Below are 27079 nucleotides of genomic sequence, written 5' to 3' on the forward strand. Positions count from 1 at the left end.
CGTAGAAATTAATTATAAATTAAATAGACAATTCTTGCATTTCCTGGGTTTCTTGGTCTAATTTTTTCTTCACTCTTCCTCTAATAAATTTGCCTAAATCACGAAAGACATATTTTAATTAAGATTAAAAATTTACGAATGAATATAACAAAATTTGGATTGGATATTTGACTTCATTATATCTGAATTTGATTATTTAAAGTATTTATTTTTTCATTAAAAGCATTTAAGATTGCAAATTCTATAGAAAAAAATTAAGTTTTGAGTACATTATTCATTTGAATTAACTTAAATTCTGACTTTTGCCTTATATAACCCAATGTTTGCTGATTTTATGGCATGAAAAGCTCCGATTTTATAGATAAAAAGAACGAGTAACATGAATATAAAATTTTGATTCAGCTTATTACTTTCTCATTTTTATTTAAAACATTAAATATACTTTAAAAGAACTTTTTTTAAGTTTAAAATATCACAAATTAAAATTATAAAATACGAAGGTTTTCTTATAAGTTGTAGATTTATTTAAATCATTTTTAAATAAAATATGTAACAAAGTCATTAAATTTTAACAATATTTCTTTTTTATAATTAAAGAAAGTATCTATAAAAATATAACTCATTACATCTTTTAAAAAAATTTCAAGCAGATATAATTAAAAATACGTATAAATATTATTATTTGGCACAGTTTTAAATAAATTAAGTTAAAAATACAGAAATTATATATTTCTTTTTTTTTCACTATACAGATATACATTTAAATAAAGCTTATAAAAAGTTATAAAAAGAATCACAATATAAAATATTATTTAGGATTGTTCTTTAACGACTATAGTTTTAAATCCATCTACATCTTGTAATTCTTTGGATGTAAATTTAGCCACAATTGTTTTTTCTCCTGCTAATTTAGGTGTCATGGTTGTAGTCACTCGTGCCTCACCTCCCACGCTGACAGCTCTAAAACACAAAATTACTTACGTAAATACGTAATCATTATCATAAAACTAAACTATACAATACACCCTTGCTAATCCGATTCTTAATAATACGGCATACCCTCAATGTCACCGCCTATACCATGTGTTATGCCATTCATTGGCTTCAGGTCTGTACACTCTAATCTTGTCGAGAAATGGCCGGATTATCAAGAGTCTGGGTTTACTTTAACACAAATTCTCGAAAAATTATCTTTAATATTTAACAAATAAATCATCTTACTCTTTCAATTTGATCGGCAATGGTTTCGTTAAACCAGGACCTTCTAGAAGAAAGATGCCCTTTTTCAATTCCTTTGGTAATGGGTTTTTAAAGTACGCGTGGACCGTAAATTCTTTATTAACGATAATTTCTCCTTTAGTCTGAAAATTTTTAAATAATTAATAATTATAAATTTATAGTTAGTAATTAATTTTGATACTTTTTATAAGTCTTACTTCGATAACAATGTCTGGTTTTCGAACTCGAAAATCGTCTTGGGCAAAGTAATCAAAATTGGTTTCAGAAACTGTAGCCATTGCGGACATATTAAATGCTGCTTGATGGTCTATCGCTTTTTCGTATTCTTCGTACGATACTTTAAGCATCGCTTCGGTTTCTGAGAATATTGCAATAATTAGATATCATAATAAACCTCAGAGGGGTGTTAGAATGAGAATTTGTATACCTTTAAAAGGTTTTAATACAAATTTATAATTTTCCTTTTTTAATTGCTTCTTTATTTCTCCAGTATATAACACGGTATCCACTCGAAGAATAACCTTGATGGTGTAAGATTTTTCAGCACTCTTATTTTTGGCCTTTAGTCGTACCTACAACAATTAATTACGATTAATTAATAAAATAATTAAAAGTCATTTGAAAATTATTTAAATAAAATTACAGAAAATGGATATCCAATCAGAACATCATCGATTAAATTGAAATTGAATTCAACGTCTTCGAATTCGTCATTCAGGTAATATCTTGAGAATACATCTTTCTTAAGTTTCAATGCTCTCAACATTACATCTCTTTCTTCGGCAGTTCCTGTAAATTCGAAAATAAATAATATTAAGAAATCAATTATAAAATGTAATTTTAAAAATTACTATAATAATCTTCTTACTTTCACTGAATTTATATTGATGAGTTATATCTTCCATAGTAAATTCATTAACAGCTTTTGTACAGATTAATTGCCCAATTCTAAAAAATTAATTAATAAAGTTTTAAAGTTTATATATATTATAATAAAGATTTAAAATGAACTTACTCGTCAGTATGTGTAAAAATTAACTTTAATGGTTTATTAGGACCGTAGTATCTCCAATAAACTTTATCAGCATTTACTTCAGCATAAACAAATGTGGTGTCAAACGTCTTCAATATTTCTCCCTGTTTAACAGCAACAACACTAGCCGGACCACAACGATATTTACCTAAATTAGTTTATAGAGTTATAAATATATAAAAATTAAAGGCAAACAATAAAATATACTTAAAACACTAACCGTCTGATAGTTCTTGTGGCGTGGCATCAATTACTTGCCATCCATTATAACTATTAAGTGCAAGATCTGCTCTTGACATCCATACTTCATTCCAAACATGATAATTCCTGATATATTATTAATACATTAAGTAAACTAATTCGATTTTGATAAATATAGAAGTATAATTAAATAATAAAAGCTTACCAGACTGAATCACGATTGAGTTCTTTTACTGGATTACCTTCTTCATCAAAAAAGTAATCGATTGTTAAACTGTTATGCGTGTCGTGAGCAGAAGAATAATTTGTAACAGTTCTACACGGGATTCCCAAACTTCTACAAACTAAAAATAATCAAAATTATTAACAATAAGTTTTATTTTGGATTAATTTAAGTTTCGATTACTTTACCGGTTGTACAAATGCCAGCAAAAACCCAACATTGACCATATTTAACAGGCCTTTTCGATTTATAAAATTTTTGAAGTATGGCTCTACTTCCAGTCCACGAAGTAGGATGTTCACCACCACTGAAACTTCCTATCCATTTTCCTTCAACGACACCTCCTTCATCCGGTGAATTTATCTAAAAATTTCAATAGATTACTTACAAAACACGTGAAGAGATTTTCTGACAAAATAATAACTTACAATTGCCGAAAGATGACGTGAAACTTTAATTGGATCACTTCTAGACACGATATTTAAAGTGTCACCATGTTTCAGAAGGTAACAACTTATTTCTAGTATACGCTCTTCAAACTGAAACAGATCCAATATGTAATTATTTGACTTTATTGAAAATTATATTTAAAAATTTTTAATTTACCTGGTCATAATTCCATGCAGCCGGCTTTAATCTGTTGTGAGTTCCTCTCCAAATCAAACCACTGTCATTTAGCACATATTCTTTCCTATGTTCTTCATTATTTAAGTATACTTGATCATCTGTTTATACAAAAATCAACATTTTGTTGGTAGAATATTTAGAATACAGAAAAAAAAGAATAAATCAAACTAAACTATTATAATTTTACATCGGTTTTTTTAAAGATTTACTGAGATAAAAGCCACAATAATCAAAATACATAGTAATATTCTACGATAAAAGAACCATAATCATCACTAGAAATATATCTGTTACAGTTTATTTTACTCTAAATTATTATTATCAAATAAAATTAATATATTAAAAATTAGTTACCTTTACACCACGGATTAAAAATAATAAAAATAGTATCATTAACAGCATATCTTAAAGTTTCCTCTCCGTATCCAGGATTTAATTTTGAATCCACTTCCAAAATCCATTCTCCGACAATCGCATTTGCTGCTGTTGTTACCTAATGCAATTATAACAAGGTTATTTAAGTACAAATATTATATGTTATGTACACATTAAGCACGTATACAGGATGTCTCAAAAATGTATACACGCTTCGATAATTCAGTTTTTATTAATATGAAACACGGAAAGCATTTGCAGAGCAACAATATCAACGAACTTATTGAACATTTCTGTACCAGTTATACAATATAAAGCCGGGTATATACAAGGTAAGTATACCTCAACATGTGGATGACAGAACTCATTTGTTTTCATCCACACGTTCAGGTATACCTGCGTACCGAGCTTAAGAATGCCAATAATACACGAATACTGATGAAGAACACTTTGAAAATTTGAAGTGGTATGAAATGTATTTAATACGTGTCTAAATTATGATATATTATAATAAAATGGTGATAATATAATAGATACTTTACATGTCTTACATGTACTGTACATGTTTTGAGACATCCTGTACGTAGGGGAGACCGGGGCAACTTCGGCATGCGGGGCAAGTTTGTCAAGCGCTTTTTTTTAAAAACAAATTAAAAGGAGACTTTGGTTATAGGTTAGGCAGTTGAGTTTTATTGATGGCTTGTTAAGTGTAGTGTTTTTATTGTTCTTCAACAAGCGTAGTTGAATTATCAAGCAAATTTTCATTTTCGTTGAATTCCATATAATATTTTTTTTTCCATTTATATTGAATTGGCAGGTTTTGTTATAATTCCATGATAACGAAAGTTACTTTTCCTGTTAGAAGGATGTAACTTCAACTTATTCACGTGGCCAGATCGTGGCTTGGCATTCTGTTCTCAGGGATGTACTTAATGTTTCGAAATCATGACTAGCGGGGTAAGATCGGCAACATTAAAGCCACATTAGAAGCAAAGGATAAAAATCAAACAGATGATAAATGAAAACATGTTTGCATTTGTTATTCATGTATATATGTCTTTGAACTTGCATTTCGTTGTAATAATATTAAATGGGTGTTGGATTTGTATTTCTTTGTTTTAATAGTGAATTCCAACTTATACATTGTTAATAACATAATTTTATATACGTGCCTATCTTGCTCCATTACTGTTGCCCCTATACCAGGGGCAACTTTAATAAAAATAATTAAAATAAGTACAACTTTACAAAAAGAGAGAAGTTGCCGATCTTGCTCCTATACCCGGGGCAACTTCGTCAATTTCTCTCTTCTTGTAAAGTTGTAATTATTTTAATTATTTTTATTTCCAAACTGATTTTAACCAGTTCTATAGTAAGGTAACATTCCAATAGACAATATGCAAAGCTTTTTTTTTCAGTTTACAGCAGTATTTATTACACAAAATTTAAGTAAAGCTTAACATGCCGATCTTGCCCCGGTCTCCCCTATATATTTCTACGAATGTTTTTGTTTTGAGTTAATAGTCAATATAAGACGATTAGTCAATCATTTAGATTTATAAATTTTGCATTTGTAAAGGTGGAGTAAACCAGTTTAAGTTATAAGTTACTTTTTAAATATTAAAAAGTCTAATTATTGTGATTACAAAACATGACCTGAATTACACTTTTTTTAAACGATTTATTCATGTTATTTTAACTACTTAGATTTCTTAAACTTATAATTATACTTAATAAAATGTCCATTGTATCAAATAAAGGTATGATAATTATTAAATTATCAAAGTTATCCGGCATTTAATGTTTTTGATTCTTGTGTTTCTCAATTGTTTTTCGTAGAAATTAATTAAAATGATTTTTATAAAAAAGAAAGATAAAAATTATGGAGGAAATAAATTTTTTCTTAGTTCTAACAAGAGATGACATTTAGGAAAAATGTAAAATATATGTTGAGAGGATATTTTAGAATCTTTTCTAAATTTAGAGCGTTAATTATTTATATGAATTTTCACTATTAAAGTTGATGAAATAAAATAAAAAGATTTATATCAGAAATAGTGAGATAAATTTCAGCTTGTCTTTGTTATTAAATTACTATTTAATATCTTATTTAAGAAAAGGTTTCAATAGTTGAAGTTATTCATAGAAATTTATTCCAAAAACGAAATTTTCTTCCCTCCTTTTTTTTAATTTAATAGGAAGGAAAACAGACAAACATAATACAGCTAAATCTCTGAACAACGACCACTAACGGGAACATAGAAAATAGCAATTTGGAGTTATTTTATTTTGATTTTTATTCAAAACTTTTCGAAAAAATGCTCTGTTTAGACGTGATCATAATTGAGAGATGACAGTTATTGAAGGTTCAACTGTATTTGTAAAAGAAAAATTTCATCAGTATTCTTTATAAAAGATCTATAAAGGCACCAAATGAGTAAACAAACTCAGTAATCTGGCATTTATAGTTTAATAAAACGCATTTTTCCTTATTTTCTATTGGCATTACTTAAAACAATAAATTAATATACGATTATTTATTCTCTCCTTTTAATTAAAATTCTTTAATAATAAAGTCTATCCATATCGATTTTTATATTTTGGATAGATGAAAGAAAATATATGAAATTTTCACTAAAAAAAATTCAATCTGAAACAAAAATTTCTTAATATTTGTTGTTAAATTAGGAGCTGCAATTGAGAAAAAGAGTGAAGAAAATGAATTATTTCATTAAATAACTGGAAAACAGGATGACAAGTTTTATGTTTGTTAATTATATGGAATGAAATAACTGCAAGAATAAAGTGAGTAATTTTTTTAAAAGATTAGAAACATTCCGAAAAGAAAGATCCAGACATTTGAAGATAACTTAATTTACTTATTAACATATGTTTACATGCAGGTAATTAGGGTCAAATAAATGACTCAGCTGTTTTAGTCATATCATCCATAATTTAATAATTGATCAGATTTATATTTGTTGCATTGTAAACAGAATTACTATTTTATAACATGATAAATAATTGTGTGTATTCATATTTTTAGTTTTTCTCTAAATCATAATGCAAATTTCAATATAACTTTTACAATATTGAAATTTGCATTATGATTTAAAATCTGTGTTTTTGACAATTTTACTTATCATTCTGTTATTGTTAAGTATATATACATTGAGTATTATAATGCATATTTAACTGTGTTATGAATTTAATTTATTATTGTTATTAGATATGTTACGGACCAAGTGATTAATACTGGCATTATAAATAATAACAAGCAAAATTTCAGGTGTTTTGAGATAATTTATCAGATTGACCGATCATTATGAATACTGCTACCACCTCGTCGGAAAAAGTGATTATAATAAATTTAGAAGCCAATAAGCTCTTGCATCTCAGTTCCGCGAGTGTATTGCATTTCGTACTGAATTTTAAGTTTATTTTATTAATAGATAATCCTGTGCGACGTTTTAATTTTACTTTTGTTTCTTAAAATCTCTTAAAACAATGTCTTCTTTTTTGAAAAAAGTAATAATCATGAAGCAATCATTAATTAACTGATATGAATAATCGCTACAACAACGGAGTAAACAAATTAATAGCAGAGAAAGATAGGAATAGTCAAATTTTTACAAATTCGGCATATTTGCCAATGATACAAAAAGTGAGAGTCAAAAATGAATGTTGTTTCTAGAACATCTTAGTAATCCCAGTAACTTTTTACAAGAATTCTAAAAAGTTACTCGGAAGAATATCAGCGATTACATTGATATGACGTTGTATCTATCGGAGAAATAGAAAAATTAATTGTGCCTGTAAAAGAAGGTTATGCGATTAAATATTACGTCACACTGAAGAAATATTTCTGATATTGTACGCGCCCTTATTGATATTGGCCATGGAGGTAGAAACCGTATGAAAAAGAAATTAAATACGAAATGTAAAAATATTACATAAGAGATGATCATAATTTNTTCATATCATTTTCAAACATTAAGTTCCTATTTTACTACAAAATTAATTGACATTGTTATTAAAGTCTTTGTAATAGTATTTATTCTATTAGAAAATAAAGCGAATAAAAACAAATTTTTCAGAAGCCAAGTATACAATGCTATTCCAAGTATACAAGGGTGTTAAACAGGTGCGGGGGCACCTGTTTAACACCCTTGATTTGATTGGGCATTGATATTATTCGAACTGGACCTTCATTTTTCATGAATAATATGACTCAGGACGATGTTATTTCTTACTCACTCGTACTTGGCCGATCCCATTGAGGATCAGGATTCTGTTATGGACAGAAATTAAACCAGATAAACAGCCACGAAATAAAGCAAAAACATATAGCCTATAGTCATAGATAAAGCGAAACTCCAGAGCATCGAGATGCTCTGGAGTTTCGCTTTATCAAATGAATCATTTCTTCAGTTTCATATGAGTATTTTTTGGTACTGTAGATATGGATTAGAAATTCCCATATTTATTTATCTTTGATAAGAATTTAATTAATATTTAATATCTCTTTAAAGTTTTCTTTGCATATGCTTTAACATTAAAAGATTTCTACAATGTTTAGATGATTTAAAATCTTGATTTATTATTAATTAAATGTAATATGAATTTAAATATTATTCAATATATTTTTATACTATATATTATAAAATATATTTAATTAAAGAGTAAATAAAATATAAAATTAAAAAAAAGAACGTATAAAAATATCTTGCGTAATTTTTAGATAAAAAGTTTGTGTCATTCCTAATTTGTAAATAAATGAAAGCGCAAAATTCAAGTATAGTTTTTATAATTTGTAATAAGAGAAAACATTTAAGTAATGTATACATTACTTAAATGTTTAAGTAATAATGTATTTATACTTGTACTATTTGCACTTTAATGTATACATTACTTAAATTCGTGTTTTTTAAATAAATATAACACTATAATTTATTTAAATTTAGATAAAATCGTACCTCAATCCTGATCCATTCCTCCTGTTCTGATAGAAATTTCGCTTTCCATCCATCTGTAGGCAGAACAGAATTACTGTCATATTCAACCGGTACCGAAATCATGGTTCCTTGAGAGTAAGAGGCCATTTTAGCACCTAAAAAATTAATATATACATCATATTAACTGTATATAATTAAGTCGATTTTACTAATATTACGATAATCTCAAGGTTTACCTTTTACGGTGAAGATCAAATTTAAGAAATCCCTATTATTATCATATTTTCTGTTTAATTGAATATTTATTTTTAACGGGAATCCTCTTCTAATAATTAAAGTAGGATTTACTTGATTTACCAGATGATATTTATCTGTATAGTGTTTTGCAGCATTTTCGTGAACGGCCAAATCCACTTTTTGAATTTTTAAAATTTTTTCTGATACCGAACCATCTAAAATATATTATTATAATTGTAATTTTATATATAATTTTTAAAAAAATCATTTTAAAACACGCAAAAAGAAATTACTTTTCACTTATATTTCAACAGAAAATTACAATTTTTCTTTCTTTACGAATCACTTTAGATGTGATGAAAGATTACTTATTTCTAAGAATTTTAATGAAATAAGTGACTTGTTTTTGAAGTAGATCATTTATTGATGTGGAAATTCTTAAAAAAAATTTGAAAATAAAGGCTATATTTCGGCGTTTAAACGTGTGTTTAAACATGTGATACAAAGCGCAGGTGATGCAATGTGCGTTGACCTTTATTAAACGATTTCGTGTAAACTAGAATTAAATTTTAAATAATTAATAACAACCACCTGCCTTTCCTTCACCTCTGATTTTTTTCTATTTTAACCTCCGGAAACAATAAGCTTTTGATTTCCTTATGTAAACATATTCATAACCTGTTTACATCAAGTTAAATGTCNTACGATTATTTATTCTCTCCTTTTAATTAAAATTCTTTAATAATAAAGTCTATCCATATCGATTTTTATATTTTGGATAGATGAAAGAAAATATATGAAATTTTCACTAAAAAAAATTCAATCTGAAACAAAAATTTCTTAATATTTGTTGTTAAATTAGGAGCTGCAATTGAGAAAAAGAGTGAAGAAAATGAATTATTTCATTAAATAACTGGAAAACAGGATGACAAGTTTTATGTTTGTTAATTATATGGAATGAAATAACTGCAAGAATAAAGTGAGTAATTTTTTTAAAAGATTAGAAACATTCCGAAAAGAAAGATCCAGACATTTGAAGATAACTTAATTTACTTATTAACATATGTTTACATGCAGGTAATTAGGGTCAAATAAATGACTCAGCTGTTTTAGTCATATCATCCATAATTTAATAATTGATCAGATTTATATTTGTTGCATTGTAAACAGAATTACTATTTTATAACATGATAAATAATTGTGTGTATTCATATTTTTAGTTTTTCTCTAAATCATAATGCAAATTTCAATATAACTTTTACAATATTGAAATTTGCATTATGATTTAAAATCTGTGTTTTTGACAATTTTACTTATCATTCTGTTATTGTTAAGTATATATACATTGAGTATTATAATGCATATTTAACTGTGTTATGAATTTAATTTATTATTGTTATTATAAGAAATAAGTTTTAATAATCACAACTTTTTAAACTCGTATTTTCTTTTTAAAACGATAGAGTTTTATAAAAATAAAAATAACTTGCACGAAATAATTTAATTACAAGCAAAATTAATAACAGAAAACTCGTTTTTTTCATATCATTTTCAAACATTAAGTTCCTATTTTACTACAAAATTAATTGACATTGTTATTAAAGTCTTTGTAATAGTATTTATTCTATTAGAAAATAAAGCGAATAAAAACAAATTTTTCAGAAGCCAAGTATACAATGCTATTCCAAGTATACAAGGGTGTTAAACAAGTGCGGGGGCACCTGTTTAACACCCTTGATTTGATTGGGCATTGATATTATTCGAACTGGACCTTCATTTTTCATGAATAATATGACTCAGGACGATGTTATTTCTTACTCACTCGTACTTGGCCGATCCCATTGAGGATCAGGATTCTGTTATGGACAGAAATTAAACCAGATAAACAGCCACGAAATAAAGCAAAAACATATAGCCTATAGTCATAGATAAAGCGAAACTCCAGAGCATCGAGATGCTCTGGAGTTTCGCTTTATCAAATGAATCATTTCTTCAGTTTCATATGAGTATTTTTTGGTACTGTAGATATGGATTAGAAATTCCCATATTTATTTATCTTTGATAAGAATTTAATTAATATTTAATATCTCTTTAAAGTTTTCTTTGCATATGCTTTAACATTAAAAGATTTCTACAATGTTTAGATGATTTAAAATCTTGATTTATTATTAATTAAATGTAATATGAATTTAAATATTATTCAATATATTTTTATACTATATATTATAAAATATATTTAATTAAAGAGTAAATAAAATATAAAATTAAAAAAAAGAACGTATAAAAATATCTTGCGTAATTTTTAGATAAAAAGTTTGTGTCATTCCTAATTTGTAAATAAATGAAAGCGCAAAATTCAAGTATAGTTTTTATAATTTGTAATAAGAGAAAACATTTAAGTAATGTATACATTACTTAAATGTTTAAGTAATAATGTATTTATACTTGTACTATTTGCACTTTAATGTATACATTACTTAAATTCGTGTTTTTTAAATAAATATAACACTATAATTTATTTAAATTTAGATAAAATCGTACCTCAATCCTGATCCATTCCTCCTGTTCTGATAGAAATTTCGCTTTCCATCCATCTGTAGGCAGAACAGAATTACTGTCATATTCAACCGGTACCGAAATCATGGTTCCTTGAGAGTAAGAGGCCATTTTAGCACCTAAAAAATTAATATATACATCATATTAACTGTATATAATTAAGTCGATTTTACTAATATTACGATAATCTCAAGGTTTACCTTTTACGGTGAAGATCAAATTTAAGAAATCCCTATTATTATCATATTTTCTGTTTAATTGAATATTTATTTTTAACGGGAATCCTCTTCTAATAATTAAAGTAGGATTTACTTGATTTACCAGATGATATTTATCTGTATAGTGTTTTGCAGCATTTTCGTGAACGGCCAAATCCACTTTTTGAATTTTTAAAATTTTTTCTGATACCGAACCATCTAAAATATATTATTATAATTGTAATTTTATATATAATTTTTAAAAAAATCATTTTAAAACACGCAAAAAGAAATTACTTTTCACTTATATTTCAACAGAAAATTACAATTTTTCTTTCTTTACGAATCACTTTAGATGTGATGAAAGATTACTTATTTCTAAGAATTTTAATGAAATAAGTGACTTGTTTTTGAAGTAGATTATTTATTGATGTGAAAATTCTTAAAAAAAATTTGAAAATAAAGGCTATATTTCGGCGTTTAAACGTGTGTTTAAACATGTGATACAAAGCGCAGGTGATGCAATGTGCGTTGACCTTTATTAAACGATTTCGTGTAAACTAGAATTAAATTTTAAATAATTAATAACAACCACCTGCCTTTCCTTCACCTCTGATTTTTTTCTATTTTAACCTCCGGAAACAATAAGCTTTTGATTTCCTTATGTAAACATATTCATAACCTGTTTACATCAAGTTAAATGTCAAGTTAAAGGAGTAATTTTGTTTAATGAAAGTGTTTATAATTTCTAAATTGATAAGAATATAATAATATAAACTTTAGAAGAATATTCTACACATTTATATATATATTTTTTTATTAAAAGTGACTCAATATTATATGTTCTAATGCCATAAAAATTTTTGATTCATCGTGATGTAAGTTACAATTAGTGTTTCCTAAAAAGGAATTCCAGTTGTGTTATCAGAATTTAATTGTTTTTAATGTATAAAAAATGAGTTTTTTTCGATTCTTTAATAGTAATTAATTAGTTTAAATAATAAAAAAATTAAATATAAAATTATTATTATTATTAAATGAGCAAAATGTTTTGAAGATGTGTAACATCCTCAATTAAATAAAAGGTATTGTATTGTAGAAAATATTAGGTTTTATTAAACGGAATTTATATAAAAAATCAGTCAACTTTTAAGGAAGTAAATTTAGGTAAAATTATTAAATATTTTACAAATTACAAAAGTATTATTTAAAATGTTAACAATTAAATATTGACACGTTAAACTATAGTATAAAAAAAAAATAGAAATTAATATTTTTACATGCAAATTTTAAACAAAATAATATTTATTTCATGTAAATATTGTACAGTACTTAAATATTTGCTTCATTGTAAAAAAAATGTGCTTAAAATATTTAATTAGTAAATATACAATCCTGTTAAATGTTTAAGTTAAAAAGAATTTTCGCCCAGAAAATATTACTTTAAATTTTATTTAACTCATTTAAAATTATTTTCAGACTCACAAAGTCTCTTTTGTATATTAAAAAAAGAGGAAAAGTCTGGAAGACATTATAAAAAAAATTATAATTAATTCAATCTTTATAAATTAAAAACAGAATATATTCATGTAAGAAACACGAACGTTTATCTACAATCATCAATTCTAAACCAAATGTTTTTAAATGAAAAAAAATATACTGTATATAGAATAAATAGTATTTTACTTATTCGTCTGATTTTTTCAATGAATAAAAAAAACATACAAATATTCATTTATCCATAAAAATAACTCTTATTATACGATGATATTTCGAATAAATTATAATTAAAAACATCATTATTCGTTGTTTTTATTATAAAATATTTTAATTTTGTGATAAATATTTAGAATTTTATATTCATTAAATGCTCAAATAAAATATAAATAAATTTATTTAATTTTTATACCATAAATAATCGCAATCAGTTCGTGAATTATGCCAATAGTAAAGTTCTTCAGAAGAATAACAGAAAAAGTTACAATTTCAAGTTTTTTACAAGTAATACCTTCCGAAAATATTAATTTCCCTTATTAGGAATGTTTTTTTTTTTTAAATTATTCCCAAACAAACTGCCCTGATTTTGTAATAAAAGAACACGTAAATATAGTATTTTGTAGCGTATTACGGAAGCTGTAGGTTGATGCCCGATGTATAGTGAATAGAATACGTGGGTGACGTTAATCAGTTATCTCCACTCCTTTTTCATCCAAATATAGTTCAAGGACGTTAGAAAAACAGCCCTTTCCTTGAAAAGGGCGATGATACAATGCTTTAAAGATCACGCTAACTAGCTTTGAAAGCTGTATAAACTACATTAATCACATTACTATTTAATTAGAGTTTCATTATATAACACTAATCAATCGATAATATCAAGTAATTTATATACGAAGACTTGATATAGTGCCAATTATTATTTACATTAAGCGGAATAAAATTTTAGAGGAAGGCTACGAATATCGTGACAAGTTTGAAGGGTGACAAGTCTGTTTAATTTTTTTATAGAGCCAATAATTTACTTTGTAGAATATGATAATGTAATAAAAATTAATAACAATTACATATATTTAATTTTATAATGGGAAATAAGTAAAAATATTGCTAAAATTACGAAAGTTCACTTTTTTTTTTTTACAAGGCAATTAAACTATATAAAATGATTTACTTAATTTATAATTAAAATTCCAGTTTTATTCATTAGATTTTAAATATCTCTACCGGGAACCCACCTGTTAACCTTTTCAAGGACCAACATCCAACACAAACTATAGTTAAAGGTATAAAACTGCGTACTTTTTCCTCTTTCTATACGATACAACAATATAAAACAAGTATATGGAACGTATAAAAACAAGTTTTGTTGGTGAAAAAATATAAAAAGGAAGAAATAAACTAGTACGTTATTTACTTTCAAAGTTTTAAGAAACATTTTTAAAAAATAATAATATACCTGTAACCGTAGTGGGAGGTCGAGGTAAATTATGAATTGGTAGAGAAGTTTCACGCGATGTATCATCGCAGCAATTTCCCAGATAGGACCAGACGTTGCCCATGTTGTGTGGCACAGGTGAGCATTTATGAATAACTAAAAAAGTTTTACATAAACCATGTGCTGCCTCCTATGAATGTGGGTCGGACCAAGGCCATTTGACTCAATAGCCACGTGATCTTAATGATTGTCAAATAAAGTTGTTAGGTGGACGATGAATATTTTTTAAATGGCGGTAATATTTAATTTTTATTTAAAATACTGTATATTAGAAATATTCGATTATATTTAAAACTTATGTAACAGATAAAAAATGTTAAGCAATTTATGATTACTTCGTTTTAAAAAAAATCACTGCATTAACTTTTAAATTTTATTTAGAATATTTTGTTAAAATTTTCCTTAGAATCGTTTAAAACTTAAATACACTTAATAAAACTATTAATAGAAAAATTGTTGGAATTTTAAAGTTCCTTTTGTCTTCCTTATAACGGTAATAAAATCTTACAGACTGACTGACTCATTGTTCTTTAAATTTTATTGATAAATTCATAGCCCTCAATGAAGTCAATTAATTAATTGCCTTNCGTTACTTTTGCCCGAGCAACGCCGGGCCCACCTGCTAGTTTTATAATAATTACAAACATAAAAAGTTTTTAAAGAAAATATCATAACAGATGGTGCCATATGTAGTTTTAAATGTTGTCGGGAAAGTTAAACAACTCATTGGTAGATTTTTACGAAAGCTTTGAGAAAATGTGATTAACTGGATATACAGTGTATTTAGTACTGTTTAGTATTTAGTGCATATTTAGTATTGTTATACAGTACTAAATATGAATCTTTACATATTTAGTACTGTTTGAAGCATAGGATTGTGTGCCAAGGATTGTGTGTAGTGTGTCAAGAAATATGAATTTTGTATTGGATTCATCTCCATTGTCGGTGTTTTCTTCCCATGCTGTTTGTCGAATTTCCCCATGTTCTGTAGCACAGAAGTCTGTTCTTTCTGTATTTGTTCATGTATTAATTAAATACAGTTTTATTTTGGTAAATAAATATCATTGTACATTCTTTTTTTACTTTTAACCGTTAAAATACTAAATGTATTTTAACCGTTGATATCATATCAACGGTTAAAATACCTTTAAGTGTCTTGTTTTTTTTGGTAGATGGTTTTGCTCCCCGCATCAAGGAGTGTATCCAGTATGCGTAATAAATAAAAAAAATATATAAAATAAAAATAGAATGCTGCAGTTAATAATAACAATAAGATTTATAAATATAATAAACGTGAACAGTTTAAGTTTCGACATCCAATTCGATAGATCCAGTTAATTCGTTCAACTGTCGCGAATTAAACACCAAAGCCAGCTTGGTGCTTCCTTCTGTCTGGGGTTTCAGACGCTCGCGATAAACAAATGTTTCTTTGGGTTTCACGTCTCTATAAAATAATACAATAAAAATATTAAAATATGAACACAGACAATAAAAAAGAAATTAAGGAAAACGTATATTATTCACTAAATACCTGACATCGAAACGATAGGACATGGTAACTCCTGGGCATTCGATAGAAACTGTGCAATCAGTCAATTTTCTGTCTAAGGGATTTGTAAAACTCATTTTCAAGCCGAATTGTTGGTTTACTTTTGGAGTTCCTTCAATCTGTTAATAAAGTTTAAAATTCTTATAGATGTTCGCTATAAATTCTTAAGACAAATTTTTCGATAATTACAGTATATGAATTATTTTAATGTATATTGAGTTTGATGAATTAATGATTAGGGTCATACGACGTAACCGTGTCCGTTACCATAAAATAATTAACATAGTTTATGTAAATAAATAATAATATAAATAATAAATTCAGATTATTACGTAGTCAACGAGAACCTACTTCTAAATCGACAGAAGGTTTGATCACTTGAAAATCATCCTCTTCAGACCATGTTTGTTTGGTTTCCTTAACTGTTGCAACGGCATATATCTTTATCATAGAGTAATCTACTAACTTATCGTAGTATTCGTCAGAAGTTACTTTTATTTGCAGGACTTCCTCTGCAAGTATTCGATTATATTTTGTTAAATCAAGAAAACGTACGACGATTAAATATAAAACAACATCACATACTTTGTTTTGGTTTCAGCATAAATTCGACATTTTCTCCCTTAATTTTAGCAGCTACTATACCGGTGTAGTAAACACTACTGGCCGATAAAACAGCCAAAACTGTTCTTTGCTCATCACTTTTATTCTCCAGCGTGACTGTTACCATAAATGGTTCACCTATCATCACTTGTTCAATGTCGAGAAGATCCAGAATGACGTCTTCTTTCTCGACGGATGGTATATCGTATATGAAATTTAATCCTCCGCATCTAATAGCATTTCTGACGGTCATTCTTTCCTCGATAGTTCCTAGAAATTACAAAAATTTCTTATTTTTTATTTAAATTTCTAAAAGAATTTAGCTTTAAAATCGAAAATGGACATAATTTTACCTTCTTTTCTTTTATATTCATCAGTTATATTTTGTAAATCTTTATCTCCTCGAATATCATCGATTCCGACTGATTTTGTCGCAAGTAACTTTCCAACGCTATAATATTAAAAAACACATTTAATTAATTTATTTATAAAGTAAGATATCTAGAGTTATTATTAATAGGCCAATATATAATTCAGTTTACTGATATTTATTAATTGCCATTTTTTTCCAACCAAGATCTGAAGTTTCATCTCTCTGCCAGTGTATAATATCAGCATTTACTTCAGAAAATATAAATGGAGTGTCAAACATATAGCCAATTTCTCCACGACGTATGGCAACGAGCGAAGATGGGCCAGCACGATAAACTCCTGAGTTAAAAATAAACATATTTTATTTAACATTCTAATCGTAAATCATCCAAGCATTATTTGTTTAACACTTCATAAGTCCAAATCCAATAAATATAACTTAAAAATATATTAAATTCACCTTCGCTTCTTTCTTGTGGTGTAGCATCGATAGCTTGCCAGCCTCCATAACCGGATGGAAGATCGGGTCTTGCCATCCAACAATCATTCCAAACGTGGAAATTCCTATGAAATCAATTAGATTTAAGAATATTAAGCGTATCAAATTATTTTATAATTAGTTATAAAAGCTGTTAACTGTTAAAACCAAAATTTCCGAAAATTCTTAAATAAACTTTCTCGTATAAATAAACATTTTCGGAGTACAGAATTTTACAGTCCCTTTACGATAAATAGAGCTGTTGATTGATAAATTAGTTGAAAACATCCATCTGTTCTCGGAATGTAAATTAAAATTCGTATAACGTACCATCTGGTATTTTTCAAAGTGTCATTTTATTAAGAATAGGTTTATATTAGACTCTCTCAACTTGCAAAAAACAATTATTATTTTAAAAAATAACGTAGAAGAAACTAACCAAATTGAATCTCTTGTTTGAATTTTTTCTCCATTTTTCTCATAAAAATTATCAATAGTCATAGTTTCGTCAGAATCGTGGGCAGAAACATAATTTGTAACAGTTCGACATGGAATACCCAAAGCGCGACACACTAGATAACGATACAATTTTTTGTAATTAAACTATTAAGGAGGTATTTATACCTATTAAAGATAACGTACCAGTTGTTGTAACTCCAGCAAATACCCAACACTGTCCGTATTTTACGGATCTTCCTTCCTTTTTCATATATTCTTCCAAGATGGCGGCGCTTCCAGTCCACATCCACGGTGCAGTGCCGTCTTCGTATTTACCAGACCAGTTTCCGATTAATACTCCGTTATCGTCGTTACTATTAACCTGTACAATAATTAGGAGTTAAACAATATTTTGTGACGTGGACAGGTCTTTTAAATACACTCACACACTTACAATAGCGGAAACTGCTCGAACAACTTTTATCGGGTTCGATCTTGCTGTATAATCCAAATTTGTTAATTCGAGTAGAAACATGCAAGCTGGCAATACAGAATCTGTAAACTGTAAACATTTCTCATTATTTAACGGTATAAAGTGAATTAATTATGAAATAATTTGGGATAAATGACTACCTGTCCATAAATCCATCTTCTTCCTCTTGGATTAGCGTGTGATCCAACGAAGATTTTTCCAGTATCATTTAATACATATTCCTTTTTAAAGTTATCATTTTCCATATATACTGGGTCATCTAAGTAAGAATAAAAGACTACATAAAAAACTGATTTGGTATTGGCAACTTAGACGATAAAAAAAGCGGAAATTTATAAAGGTTAGTAGTGTTGAATGAGCAGTGCCGGAAGTTATGTTCTACGCTGAATTTAATTCTAAAAACTAGATTAAATTCAGGAAGAAAGGATTTTTTGAAATAATTTATTGTTATGAAAATGGGTTAGAAGCTAATTCGGTCTATTTTACTACGTGGATTTCTAAATGTAAGTATTTATAAAAACGGGTGTATCATTGTAATTTTATATATTCAAATGAAATGGAATCTATGTAAATTAGTTACATAAACTACGCTTACCTTGACACCAAGGATTGAAAAGGAAGTAAATATTTTCCTTGCACAAATAACTGACGGGTGAAATAGTTCTTTTGAAATCCTGTGTTAAAATTTTTAATCTCCATACGCCAATCCCTATGCTGGGAGGGACTTGCACTTGCAGAGAGAGATTGTTTCCATTCTGTTCGTGTAAACGAACATCCCAATGTTGAGAACTTTTAGTAAATTCCTTTTTGTTAGAGAAGACGAGTTGCACTAAAGTACCTTTGCTCAAATTAGGTTTTGGACCTGACAAGTAAGAAATTAATTGTTTGTGTTATTTAAATTTTTATAAACGTCGAATCACATTTAAATGACTATTACCGAAAGTAAATTCCAATTTGATTAAATCTCTGTTAGAATCGTACTGTCTTCTGAATCTGATAGCTAAGAAGAAAGGGCTGCCACGTCTTAAAACAGGTGAAGGAGTTTTAACTTTCAGGATTTCGTAACGTCTAGTGTGGTGTACTTCGGCGTTTTGTCTGGCATACAATTCAACACTGTCTACTTCAATAACTTTAGAACCAGCTGTAAAAAGAAATATGATTTATGAATTAAACCTGTTGAGTGTCAAATTTCTATATCCATCAAATTAATAAAAACAAAAATTTTCTCACCAGTATCAGTTGAATCGCTATCACGATTTCGGTTCCTTTCGTATTCTCTTCTTAATCTATCTAACATTTCTCTTCTATAACTAATATAATCGTCATAATTATCGGAAGGTAGACTTCTTCCGTATGCGTGGAAAGTACTATGTGTATTACGAACTCTAGACATTTTGTCTCTGTAAAAAGAAAGGAAGAAAGAATTATTATATAGCTCTAACACTTCATCAAATCTCAGGTAACAATCTACTGCCCTTGTAGGGTCTACACGTGGGATTTGCCAATTATGTAGGCGTCATATCTGACCCCATTACAGGAAACTATCGATATGTTTATTGCGCCGTGTATTAAACACAGCGAGTGATATTACTTTCTAACTTAACATAGTTAAACACTGCCTCTTGCTTAAAATAATTCCGTACTTAGTCCCGTATCTTAATTATCACATGGTGTTTTATGATGAGAAGTACTTAATAAATCCTCTTCTGGAACCATTATTAGATAAATTACGAGACAATAAGAATCTAGCTAAAACCAGATGCGAGCTATAAATACATAAGTAGTAAGATTAAATTTTTTTAAAAAAATTAAAAGTTTTCAAATAAATTTTGCTGAAAAATCTTAAACATGCAATAGTTTAACCTTGAGTGATGTCGAAAGTATTAAACTATAGACTTACCCTTATATGAGAAAGTATATGAGGGACGGTTCTTCTTGCTGCTCTTATATAGTAGTGATAACCCAACCCAAACTCTGCTACGTGGGTAGCCAGCACGTATCGAAGAAAGGAACATCGTTATTGGTTAATGCTTACTTCCGCTCTTGCCAATATTTTCTAATAAAGTTTTAAGCAATCAGCTTTCTTTTTACTACTTGGCTTTACCGTATTGTTTCATTCCTATTAAATTAACAAAAACATATTTTTTAAATTTCTGTTATTAAATCTATTTTTAACTTCACGAATGAATTTAAATTCTTTCCTTTTAAAAGATTAAACGAATTAATTGTATTACGAATTTTTTGTTACGCATTAAATATGTCAAAATGTATTATAAATGTTATATTTATACGTATATTATATGTATATACTTGATAAATTTATGGTATTTTATCTCATATATGAAGAAAACTGTTTATATTTCATTAAATTTCATACAGATAAGGTCTATACATCGGTATCAACGAAACAAGCGGATTGAATTAATTAAATATGATAATAATAATCTGTTATATTTAATTTAAACCGTTAAAACGAGCTTAAATATTTATAATTTTTTCTTAATTCGTATAAGCCTACTTTATTTATCTTCAACCAATTCATTTAGAGCAAATAGATCTTAATTTTTTAATGATTTTAATGAATTTACTGAATTATAAAAATGCAATTATATTATATAATTTATTTATTATCTCGAGTAATTTTTAAATATTAAGTTTATTTTATTCTCACTTCACACAATGAGATTAAAATTGCAATTATTGTTATTTACATACTCAATTAAATCTCTATTGGTATATTAGAGGAGGAAAAATTATTATATTCTATTAAAATATATATATTTTTAGCTCATTTTCTAATGTAACAAGCAGGAAAATTTTTGTTATATTATAATACAGTCAAACCTCTTAACAACGGCCAGTGAGGGAACATAAAAACTGGTCGTTGTTTGCAGGTTATTTTGTATGCGTTTTTGAAAAATGGCCGTTATTTGGAAGTTCAATTTAGTTATAATTTAGTTTTATAAGCTGCGTTATATATATATTTTATGTTATTATTTAAATTGATTTTTATATTAAATAAAACACGTGCTTTTAAATTATTGTTAATATCAGAAATCTTATTGTAGATAAGACTATAAGCTCGATAACCTAGAAATTAACAGCGTATTTACGTTCTACATTGCAAGATTTTACTTAAAAATTTAAAAAATAAAAATAAAATAAAATTATTGAATTTTGTAATTGATTTGATATTATCTACAAAATACCTTAAAGTTGAAAAATCACTGTATCTGTTTTTCTATTGTAATTATAAGCACATAATATTTTAATTTTTAATAAAAACCGCTATATAATGGTAAAACCCAATTATTTTATCATTTCAAAACGGAAGCTACTTCCGTTAAATATCTCATTTACAATTTACACAATTAAATTTATGACTTGTAAATTAATAAAAATTTCGAAACATTTAAAAAAATACGCTTTTTATTTAAATTTATGTAATAATAATTAATGTAGATTGCAATTAATAATTAATATAATAATTAATTTAAACTTTTAATCAGTATCACGTGCTTACTGTACAAACAGTTAATTGGTCACATTACTGCATCTTATTACTCGATTGGTTACATTTAAAATTTAAAAACATGTTTATGTATACAATGTATTTTTTTAATATTAGCATATTTTATTATTATTATTATTATTTTTTTTTTAACCTAATTAAATTAATTTTCTCAGTAAATCTGTAATAGGATCGGCAATTTATTATTTTCTCTTAAATCAATTTGTTTCATTGTGTAATACTTAGTATTTGGCATTTTCTTAGAACAATATTAGATCGTTGACCGATTCTTCGGTATTTATTGCGAAAAATTACCCAAAATATACTGGAAAAAAAAAATTCCACGCTACTAGATCACTGGGAACAAAGTGTTGCATCATCTTAACCTACATACAATTATATAGATCTTACTGTACTGTACTGTATGTACTGTATAATAGTAAATTATGTAAATTTGTATAAGATTAGGCAAGATATAAATATAATTTTACAAGTAATAATACATGAAATTCTCTATACGTTATAATGAATTACACGATTCACTTATTGTATAATTGAAAAAAAAAAATAATGTAAACACTAATGTTGTTATAATAATTTTTTATGGTATCAAATAATCTGATTTACTGACAGATACGTTGTAAAATATAATATTTCTTATCTAAACAATATTTATTATGCTTTAACTCTTAACGAAGCTAAGTATGTAACAGAAAAAAAAGAAAGAATAATTTTAGAAACTCGTCTATTATGTTAATCAGCGTTAAAAATGGCATTTTGGCTCGCATGTTTAACATATTTAACAGCGTTATAAGACGAACAACCAGGATTGTTAAGATTTTAATGGACTTAAAACAATTATTTAAGAAACGAAAATAAACACAGAAAAAAATAAATAAATTGTAATTTTGTTAAATAATATAAAATGCAATACTTTAAATAATTAATTTATGTTTTAAATTATATTTTAGACCAGGGTTTTCAATCTATCGCTGTTGATCTTCGAGGGGGGTCAGAAGATTTATTTGGGAGAAATTATTGTTAGTTTATGATAAAAATATAACAATAATTCTATAAATTTTAGTAAAATAAAACACGTAATTTCGAATTCTGATGTATATTTAGTAAGTATTATTAATTAAAAAGTCGGCATATAAAATCTAATTTTGGAAAAGGGGTCGACATATAAAATAGATTGGGAATCCCTATGTAAGATTTAATAAACGTTTTTATCGAATAAATCCGTTAAAAACGTATTTAATAAACGTTGTTATAGTTTTTTTAATGTTATAATTAATAAAATAAAATCGATTTTATAATATTTTATCTTATTAAATGTCTATTTTTTTATAAATACACTTAAAAAACTCATAATTTATGCGCCTGAAGATATTTATTTCCATATATTCGATTTTTTTAAATTCTGTTAATTGATTTATGATGTCATATACTTGATATACATGGTCAATGTAACAACCGAAATTTGACCCGGATACGCTAAGCTTAACCAGAATGCAGCACGTTTCCTGAGTAGTATATCGAAATGTTTGTAATAATAAAGACCTTTAAAATATTCTTATTTCTCATGCAATAATAGAAACACTTAGTATCAACTTTATACAAAAATAATAAAAAGTTTTATATGCTTTATGTTTCAGTTTGTTAAATAACTTTCTATCTTTTCAACAGATAAATTTATTTAATTATATAACTGATGACAACATATTTAGAACCTTGAATTTTTTTTAAAATGCTCGATAATGTCTTACATTCACTTTATATTACATGAATAAATGATTTATTACACTTAAATTTTGACATTAAAGTATAGTAAAAGTTTAAATACGTTAATGTAGCCATAATAATTTATTTTTCACGACTTTTCCTGAGTAATTTACTGACTTTCCGACGTTAATATCCAATTTGTATATTTTCTAACGTTAACGAGTAAATACCCGAATTTATTGAAATTAAAATAATTAATGTAATCAAATTGGATTATTTTCTTTATAAAATAATAGTCAATAAACATGTTGTTTTTTTTGAATTATGATAATTAGAATTTTTTCTAGAGAAATCATTAATACTTAATAATATTCTTTATCATGCTATAAACAAATTAACCAGGTGGATAACCTGTGTAAATTCTCAATAAACGGATATTTATTTATGGAGAATAACTTGTTATAATTGCTGTAAATTATTTAAAATACTTTTCCCTTAAAGCATACCACGAAAATTCCTATTCCCTTCTTGTTGTTTCTGCAATTTAGGGATCATTTTTTATATTGGAAAATTAGATTATTGTTTAAAATAAATATAGTTTTACTCTTAAACGTTTATAAAACACAATTTTAAAATAAAACTACATAAAAATAATAAAATAAATAATTTATAAATCGAAAAAAAAAATTAATTAAGAAAATAAGTTTCTAGTTTTAGACATTTTTAATTAAATTTTGATATCCTGATCATTATTAATAAACTTATAATTTTAAAAAGTTTAATTATGTCTATTTTGTGAAGAAATTAGCTCAAAAACAGAAGATTTTCCTGATATTTGTTACAGAAAAATGATTTCTTTACATTAATGCTACGAAATTTTAATAATATTAACATTTATTTCAATATATTATAAACAAACGATTTAAAATAACATTAAATAAACGATAAATCTTGTAATAAAAAAGTCTATCAGGAATGAATTTATAAAAATAAAGAAATATTACCAATAAAATTTGACACCATTTTTTTTCTTGTAAAGTCTTGCAAGCCTTTCAAAGTCAAGGTTTAATATTTTAGAATAACTACTATTAAAAAAGTGTATTAAAATTCTTTTTAATTATTAATTTTACATCTCCAATATTCTATCTCCAAATATTTCTATTATTATATTAAATTATTGGATCCTATTAAAATACTGATTTCTAATAATTATGATATAAAATGCATTTTAAAATAAATATTGACCAGTCAGTCCATTTTCTTTGTTGTTAAATTTTATATTAAATAGTCTGTCTTAGTTTCCTTTTTCCTCTTTCCCGTGTATAGGTATATAGGCTATGTATATACAGAATGGTTATTATTAATTAAAAGTTTTACTGTTCAGAACTAGCTGTAACTAATAGCGGAATAGAGCCAAAATTTATACATTTATATACGGTTTAACGGACGAGGAAAAAGAATTTGACAAAGAAAATTCGCTTTCAAAACCTACCAATAGGGGAAATATGGCGCTCCACAACACGGCACACTCAAAAAGGAATAAAAATAAATAAATAAATAACTAAGACAAATCTGCAATAAAAGTTTAAATTTTTATTTTTAATCTTTTTGAAAATTGAAGAGGAAGCTTAAATAATCTGCTACAGGAAGAGGTTTCACGAATTCAAGCTACCGGTAGGTAATTCATTGACGTTGTGAAGGTTTCACAATTGTTTTGCTTTGTTTTGATATTGCAGAATGCAGTATTTCAGGGAAAGGTTCTGCGCTACTGCATTATAATGCTTTTTAAAAGAGCCAAGTTAGGGAACTTCCTGGATAGAAATTGGTTTTCGGGTGACTTCCTAGTATAGGCCGGACTTCATGTAAAGCGGATGCTGCATTACATCTATTAATGTAAAATAATTTAAGAATTAAAGTACAATTAGACATAATGAGACGCATATTTTTACAGTCAATTTAAAAAATACGCTTGCGATATTTTCTTTTAAAGCTCTCCGCTGCTGACAAAAGACGATTTTTCTCTATTCTCTCGATTGCTTTCTTTTTATTTCATCACGCAAATTTCAGGGGAATTCAGTTCCTTCTGAATTTTTGCAAAAACAAAAATAAAAATTTGAACTTTCATTTTAGATTTCTCTGTTTTATTTTTGTGTTCTTTTTAATGTACAGCATTTCCTGTTGTACAGCCTCCTTTTTTAATGTATTCTCTCTTATCGACGGATACCATCCCTTCTTCCTAGCCATCCCTTAAATAGTATATGTACACATTTTAATGCCATTCTACTTATTAGTTACGGCTACAGACAGTTCTGAATAGGAAAACTTTAATTATAACTACCCTGTACATTTAAACACCTCCCCCCCACATATATATATACATATATAAGACCGTTCCGAATAATTTTGGAGCCTCGGGCAAGTCTAAGAACAGCGCCATGTACAATACACGTATTTCTATAAACGTTATGAGGCCTTTTTAGTAACCCTTCCCGTTTGACGCCTGAAGCAGTTAGTTTTCATCTGTCGGCACGATCCCAGGGGCGGATGTAGAGGGGGAATGCACGGCACAGATACAGTACGTTTTTATATTCAACAGTTGACTCAACAGTGAATTTTCCGTTGAGTCCCTCTGTTGAATGATCTGACATCACATTTTGCAGAAAAAAGAAACGCTCTCGTTGAAAGGTCGCTTTTCAAGATGGCTGACTTAAGTAACGAGAAGGTGGAGTTTGTGGCTGTTTTGCTAAATAATTAAAGTAACTCGCTTAACCATTATTCGAATAAATCCTTTTATTCAAATGAACTCATATCTGTATCATTTTCTTGTTTACTGTGTCTTTCTTTAATAATTTTAATTACTTTCTTAAATATTTATATCATTAGAAAGACAGAGGGCCAAATATCGGTCGTAATCAATTTTGAACAAATGAAAAAAATCTCTGTGAGTTTTCCTCGAGTAAAGCTGAGTATCTTAAGTGGTAAAAAAAATTTTGTAAACCATATTGTTTTCTTTCTGAACCGCCCTCTAAAGATTTCTGGATCAGTTATTGCACGGCCTTATAGGCTATATTATAATTCAAATGAATGAAATGTGGAAAATCTGTAATTTGACGAAGCAAGTATAAAATTTTCTAGCTTTATATTTTCAATAATTTTTAAATAAATAATTTATAATTCGTTTTGAAGAATCCATCCTTTGAAGAACTAAGAATTCTTTTTTCTTCCAGACAGCGATAATGTTACACTTTAAATTGAAAATATTAAGACAGACGTTA

At 26.9% G+C, this 27079-nt stretch overlaps 1 protein-coding gene across 1 annotated transcript; it reads right to left on the reverse strand.

The window, feature by feature from the left end:
- Nucleotides 1-702: 702 nt before the first annotated feature.
- Nucleotides 703-20604, reverse strand: LOC111621579. The gene is made up of 31 exons (XM_023363760.1): nt 20469-20604; nt 19799-19968; nt 19506-19709; nt 19164-19430; nt 18709-18827; nt 18530-18637; nt 18280-18457; nt 18077-18209; nt 17620-17723; nt 17330-17498; nt 17141-17238; nt 16770-17057; nt 16536-16696; nt 16167-16303; nt 15940-16079; nt 14597-14731; nt 11647-11862; nt 11432-11565; nt 3678-3816; nt 3303-3421; nt 3125-3235; nt 2885-3059; nt 2679-2817; nt 2493-2599; nt 2255-2420; nt 2108-2187; nt 1883-2028; nt 1667-1811; nt 1437-1597; nt 1222-1361; nt 703-960 (listed from the first exon to the last, which is right to left on the reverse strand). Exons 2-31 carry the CDS (start codon nt 19959-19961, stop codon nt 813-815), a joined length of 4530 nt encoding a protein of 1509 aa, XP_023219528.1. The 5' UTR covers nt 19962-19968; nt 20469-20604; the 3' UTR covers nt 703-812.
- Nucleotides 20605-27079: the final 6475 nt, after the last annotated feature.

This window comes from Centruroides sculpturatus, unplaced genomic scaffold, assembly GCF_000671375.1.
Source record: "Centruroides sculpturatus isolate CEXI.00-Female unplaced genomic scaffold, Cexi_2.0 scaffold175, whole genome shotgun sequence".
NCBI lineage: Eukaryota > Metazoa > Arthropoda > Arachnida > Scorpiones > Buthidae > Centruroides > Centruroides sculpturatus.

Coding starts and splice junctions, on each gene's coding strand:
- LOC111621579 (XM_023363760.1), bottom strand. CDS start 19,961: ATGTCTAGAGTTCGTAATACACATAGTACTTTCCACGCATACGGAAGA. Junction 16,697..16,769: donor TATGCTGAAACCAAAACAAA/GTATGTGATGTT, acceptor GAATACTTGCAG/AGGAAGTCCTGCAAATAAAA. Junction 2,600..2,678: donor CTCAATCGTGATTCAGTCTG/GTAAGCTTTTAT, acceptor ATAATATATCAG/GAATTATCATGTTTGGAATG.